This window comes from Sparus aurata, chromosome 8 (assembly GCF_900880675.1).
Source record: "Sparus aurata chromosome 8, fSpaAur1.1, whole genome shotgun sequence".
Taxonomy (NCBI): Eukaryota; Metazoa; Chordata; class Actinopteri; order Spariformes; family Sparidae; genus Sparus; species Sparus aurata.
In genome coordinates, this window is record NC_044194.1 from 30,093,233 (window position 1) to 30,100,246 (window position 7,014).

Genomic DNA, 7,014 nt, shown 5'->3' on the forward strand with positions numbered 1-7,014 from the left:
ATTTATGTTCTATTTTGTTTTAAAGGAAAAAGTCACTAATTAAAGTAGTGCTTTCAGAGAGGGTCATTTCCATGGCTTTTTAAGGGAGCAGCTGCACATCCTGTAACCTAATATTATGAATCCCATCCACTGATAACAAATCATTTAAATATTGTTTATATAATGTTAAACCTATGATGGGTCTCCTTTCAAGTTGGGATACAGGATATAAGTGTAGTAAACAAGTACTTGTGATGCAAAAAGGATTCACTTACTTTAGGTTTGCTATCATGTGTAATAGGCAATTCTTAAATTTGTTGTGATGTAAACTCCAATAAACCTTACAGAGTTTGTGTCCCGCTGAATCAATGTAACAGGCATCAAGTTCAGACAGCCTACTAATGAGAGCTCATGCACTTATGTGTCTGATGCTATCATATAACATTTAAACGATCTCACAGACAGTTCAGATCAGGAAATATGTGGTAACACTTTCCGTTGCAAAGAGTTTGTTTTGTTCTTACTCGTGTCTTCCTGTTACACTCATCATGCTCATACATTTCTGCCCTTTCAGTTTTGTTCTCAAAGCATTTTGAAAATTCTGGGGCTTTTTCTGCATACGGCAGGCTCCGGTGCTCACACAACCATAGCAAGTAACTGTAAACTCACAGGTATCTTGTTGGGGTGCTGCTCTCGGATCAGTCTGACATCTTCTACTCTCTGTTCTGTGGGGCAGACAAACAGACTCGGGTTAATGGGTATGTACAACCAGACAAAGAGATTAACAGGTCAGCAGTATCAGCAAGAACTGATCAAACACCAATGAGGTCAGAGACATCAGACACAAACACATGAACAGAGCCACCTAAAAAGAAAAGAAAAAAAAGAAATACAGTCAAAATATATCCTCCACACTCCACTGTCAGTTGATGCATTTGGTGATCACGTGATCAAGGTGCTGTCATGATGTAATTACAATCTCTGGCTCAACAGCTTTGTGGACCTGTTATCACACATTCCTGTTTAACCAAAGAATGTCCAAGCTGTAATTCATTTTCCAATATTTCTTATCAGATCTGCTTGAAATATTATTCAGTAAAAAAAATCATAATTAGATTACATTCTTGGAGTTTAATGCAGAATAAAAGGAGGAAGAGTATATTTAACAGACTGCTTAGTGGACTAAGGCACTGCAGTTAAAAAAAAAAACAAAAAAAAAAAAACATAATGAGCTTTCCTAAAATCCACTCATAGTGTAACCACATTGTTTCACAGTGATTAGCAGATTATTAGAAGAAAATTAGGAGTCACTAATTTTCTACTCAATTACATAAGTGTGTGTTCATGAGTGTGTACAGTTTACATGCCCTAACACACACCAAAACTGCATGAAATTAGCAAAAATGTGTCACTTACATAATGAAGATTTGGTCTGTTTATGCCTGTCATAATATAACAATGTGCAGCCGCTAAATGCTCTCACTACGGGCTGCAGAATTCAAAATCATATTCATGTGGGCCTGGATGGTTCTACTAGGGATTGACCAATACATCTTGTCAGGGCAGATACCAATTATAAATAATCAAGAAGACTGGTAACTGATAAGTGATATTTGGAACTGATAAATACTTGCATAAAAATACAAATCTTGATGTCAAAATCAAGAATAACCAGTGAGGGAATGCGACTAGTAACAATTTTCTTAAGTACTGTACTTAAGTACAATTTTGAGATACTTTACTGGAGTATTTCCATTTTATGCTATTGTATTCTTCCACCCGTCTACATTTATTTGATAACTTTAGTTAGTATTTATTGTGCAGATTCAGACTATTCAGTGTTCATTGGCTACTACTCAAGGAGAGTAACCAATCAGGCAGTGGTATGGGTGGGTCATTGAGTGAGAATATAGAATGGTGACTGCAGACAGAGAACAGATAATGCATCAGGTCCAAAGTATTGCATTTTTTAAATTAATTTAATCTGCGATTGGACACAAAAACCGATACAGATAATCTGTCTATCTCTAGTTTCTACACACTTGTTTGTTAGATTGTCAGCTAAAGATGGATCTTATCAACACAAGGTTTCTCCTCCACTATGACTATTCAGAAGGTCAGGTCAGTAACAGCTGCTGATTGGCAGTAGGCCCCTCCTTTTTTAGGTTTAACCCAGTTTTAAGTGATTTGTAACTGGGCCAAAATAAATGGCCACAGATAACACCTTGGGCTTAGTGCACTTTGTACTGACAACATCAACAACAACAATATGTTGGTCAACATGGGATCAATCAACAAACTTGAACATGTGGGGTAAAAAACTGTCTGAACATCATCACAGTCATCTTCATCCGTTTGTGCACTTTGACGTACAATGAAACATGTTGTAGAAATAGTGTCAAGGAAGCTGGAGCCAAGCATTCAAAGGCAGTACAATGGCTCCTGTCAGCCATCTGAGTCACTTAAAGCTTTGTGTTACTACTGGTATCCAGTCTTGTGACATCAGGCACTAATAGATGATAACACCTACTGTTAGGATAACTAACTCCATCAAATAACATATGTTTATCATGTTGAGGGCTACTTACATACTTAATTTGAGGAAATGTAGGGCACTGTACATTTAAACTGGGATGAGCTCATGGCTGGGGAACAAGGAAGCTCTGTATGTGTCACAACTGGTTCTCATGACCAGACCAACAGCCTTCGAGTCATCAGATTTCAATCAAACAAAAGAGAAAAAAGGGAAGCAGTTGACTTAAAAGCATGTGGCATTTTTTTTTCTCCCCATATCTCTGTTTTGTCACAATATGGAAATAGTCAGTACCACCCAGCACAAGTGGAAGATTCCCTGTGGTTTCATGAGTCATGTCATGACCTACTCCACAGACACACAACTTGAACTGTTTCATACTCGGAAAGTGAACACAGGTTTGGGCCTGCCGATTTATACAGGCTTAATGACAATGTAATGTATATGTTGGAGAGGTGTATGTACTCAAACATGTGGGTCAGATAATCATGTATACACAAAGAACGTCATCATGACTACAGAAGCTGGTGAGCCCTGTCACACTGTAAATAACCACTGATAAATTCCTGTCTGCTCCTGAAGTGGTAATGTATGTAGCTACAGTTAGTTCCTTATCTCGCTATATTACAGTAACACATAATTATGAAAAGCTTTACTTTGGCAAGCTCTCAAATAACCTCAAACGCACGTGAGGAGATGTTTCTGACAGGCCCTCACGTGCTGTGGTTGTGTACATTTGGACTAATAACTTGACGTTAAACCGGAAGTCGGGTATTGTAGTGAGTCATTCTGGGAATTATATTTCTAGGACTGAAGGCAACAGTTTCCATCTTTTGTTCAAGGTACATATCACTAATAAAGAAACAACTAATGGCTTGTGTAACGACCTAATGGGATGAGATGGAATGAGTTACCTACAGAAAAACACAAATTATATGCAATTAGATCGAGGCAAGAAGATAAACGACTAAGTTTTTAAAGCGTCGCAGGCCATGTCTTTAGCTCTGGGGGAAGGGAGAGCATAACCAAAACTATAATCCGCATCGAGGCTGTGGCCTAGCCTCCAAACAAGAGCTAAACTTCATTTCTGGGCACCATCTGAATCTGTTTCCTCTTCTAAACTCCTCTCTTCTCATCCACAAACTGTCCCATCCCCCAATCCTGCAGCTCCCTTTTTCTCTGCCCTGCATTTCGACACCACTTTGTTTTTCTCCAGTCGCTCTGATGCAAATAAACACACACAGGCGCGCGCGCACACACACACACACACACAAACACAAACACACACTCAGGGAGAGACAGGCCTGCAGCAAAAAAAACCCCATCATATTTTGTTCTATTCTAATCAATTTTAAACCTTTCTGTATACATTTGTGAACATTTCTGTATCCTATTTAAGACAAGTTGACACGACCATCGCTGACGGCGATGTCCTGTACGTTCATTATCTGTAGTCAGTGTCTCTTCTATGCAACGTCAACATTAAAATGTGGTCTACACTGAGGTAGTTTGGTAGAATGAACGCTAATACTCGCAACTGGGACATCAACCAACAACTACCTGGCCTGTCTACATTAACGTCGTAATTCGCTCTTGTCCGTTTCAGGGGAAAAACTCGACCGACAGCTACAAACATACTTAGCCCAGGAAAGACAAGAAGCGGAGGAGTTCTGTAAAAAAAGAAAAATATGAAAGAGGCTGTGATAATAACACCTACCGAATGTCCTTCTTTGTTTGAAGGTTTTTTCTGAAGGCATTGCGTCAAAGTCAAACAGCTGGTAGTGGGAATGAAGACGGAGGTAGCGGCTGTATCAAAGCACAAATATAAAAGCTAAAAAGGGATTATAAAACTCTCCGTGGTGTCCAGCGGGCAGCTTTCGGTAAAAACGCTAACTGAGGAGGAGTACTGTAAAGATGGGCTGATGTCGTTGCTTCCTTCCTCTCGCTGTGTTTTTATCTGAGCGAGCTCGAGCAAGCAAAACAAACCGGTCAGCTGACCCCTGACGTCATGCGCCTCCTCTCTCCCTCCCTCTCCCCGTCTTTCTCTCTCTCCCTCCCCCTTTCTCTCTATCTCCCCCCGCTCTCTTCCTCTCTCTCCCCCTCTACCCCTCTGTCCCACCCCCCTCTCTCTAATCCACTTACAGACACACAAAATATTGCATCTCTATTTAAAGAGTAATTGTCAGTGAGACAAAATTTGATGATTTCAACAAGCATTTAAGAAAAGATAAGATCATCCTTTATTAGTTCCACAATAGGGACATTTTTGCATTATTACAGCAGCAAAGGGAGGCAAATATAGAGAGAATCAATTAAAACAGCAGCAATATATAAAATAATAAAAAAAAATGTAGGAAATATAAGTAAAAAGTGATGCTGAAACAATATTGACAATATAAATGAGAAACAAAAACTATTATTCACACCATTGCACAATGAGATACTGAAATTTCCCACAGATTGAAGTCTTTAGTAACACTGCAACAATATTTGTCCAGACACTGTGCCAATCGATATTCACCTTGTTGACTGCTCTAGAGAGCCAGAGTCAGACCCCTTCCCTTGGACCCCATGGGACCTTATTTTGGTAAAATGTATATATATATATATATATATATATATATATATATATATATATATATATATATATATATATATATATATATATATATATATATATATATACATATATGAGTGGTAGTGAATAGAGAGAAATAGTTTTTTGATCCTGTTTGAAAGTGCCATGAAGTACACGTATGAAATTTGTCAATTTAAAAGATGTTTTTTCAATTTGAGATAGTTTCAGTTTGTCTATAATGAAATAATGAAATAAAGGACTGTGAAAAAAATTAAATTATAAAGACTTGACAGTCAACAGTCGTGTTAGTAATGTCGTCTCATTGAACGGTCAGAATAAGTAACTTTAACATTGTAGTGCAGCCTCTGTATATAAGCAGCTCGCAGAACTGACAAACTACCCTCTCACATAACTGCTGCTGTCAACATGACCAGTTTTACTGGGATTTTCACCTTTGTTAATACTTATTCTGTGCAGAGGAGGCGACCATGTTGGTGTGGGTGATGTGTTGAGCGAGACGACGTCGCTCACTGAGCGGTTTCACACAAACCAGATTGTACCTTACTCTCATTATAACAAATGGGGACTTTCTTGACGAAGTCAAGGCCCTTCCAGTCCACATGGCAGTGGCTGATGTTTACCTGTTGTGTCACATCAGTTTTGTGCAGGCTCATCAGCTCCTGGCTCTTGTCATCCCTGCCATCAGTTTGTAAGGCTTAATACTGTAAGCACTGACAAAAATCTGTTCATTGAGTAGGCGAAGAGGCTTTTGAAGCAATTACTTTTTACAACAAGCATCTTTTTCAAATGAACTAGGTTATATTTAAGGGGCTCTATTTAACAATTTTTAGTCATCTACATGTATTAATCTTTTTTTTATTATCATATTCAAGCACATTGTAACAGGATGTGATGAATGAGACCTTCCCCTTCTCTCTTGGTTGGCTAGACAAGCCTGTGGAAGTTGTTCAATGCTGCTAAACTCTGCATTTCTGTGTGAAAGACAGATTGTCCGCCATAGTCCAAAGGATGTGACTTTATGTATTTTATCAAGTGCCTCCTCTTAGTGCCTCTGTCCGCCCCACTAACAGAGAGCGACAGTAGCTGAAGTTAGTCAAGAAATGGAGTCCGCTTATATCGATCGGCATCCAGCACAACACAGAAGCTCCATAGAGCCCCTTTAGAGTTTGTTTCATAAATACTGTATGTTTGATTGGCTGAATGACTCAGAATAGTTCACTTACTTTTCTGTAGTGATTGATTTCATTTTGAATTTTTGTAACAATTTGAACAACAAAAGGAAAACTTTGGTATCAGCGTCAGATATTGGCCAAAATGATATTCTGAACAATGGCATTGGTTTTGGCCCCAGAATTTTACAACTGGTGCGTCCTTGATTGTATCATTTTTCCTTTCTATTTCCGTTTCAGTGACAGAGACATTTGAAGCACGCTGTTCTGCATTAGGAAGCAGGGGTTTCATTATTTTATATCATTTCTTGAAGGCCAAGCTACAAGACGAATCTAGGATGTCATAATGTTTTGTCAAGGTCCCAAACCTTGTTACACAAAAACTGCAGATACAATTTTCTCACCCCAAAAGAAATCGAGAGCAATAACATTAATAATAATAATGATAAACTTTATTCATAAAGCACCATTAAAAATAGAGTTACAAGGTGCTGTACAATCCAAACGTGGAGGAAGAAGTTAAAACAATTAAATTAATAAATAACTGCAATCAAACCTACAAAGATGATTAATATACATTACAGGACAAATTCAGTCTTAAAATGATCAACTGACTCATCATTCTTTTAAGAACATAGGGAGACAGAACCAGAGGCTGGGAGCCACAACTGCCAAAGTCTGGTCCTCTTTGGTTCTAAGCCTCGATTTTGGGTCAGCCAAAAGGCCTTGGTCCT

General features: G+C 38.5%; 1 protein-coding gene across 1 annotated transcript in view; it reads right to left on the bottom strand.

Moving 5' to 3' along the window:
• map1lc3b (microtubule-associated protein 1 light chain 3 beta) overlaps positions 1-4,526 on the bottom strand; it is a 10,353-nt gene extending 5,827 nt beyond the window's left edge. Inside the window, exons 1-2 of the mRNA XM_030426254.1 lie at positions 4,230-4,526; positions 649-704 (exon numbers count right to left, since the gene is read on the bottom strand). Coding sequence (XP_030282114.1) covers positions 649-704; positions 4,230-4,269 — 96 coding nt within the window. The 5' untranslated portion in view covers positions 4,270-4,526. The remainder of the gene's footprint in view (positions 1-648; positions 705-4,229) is intronic.
• Positions 4,527-7,014: the final 2,488 nt, after the last annotated feature.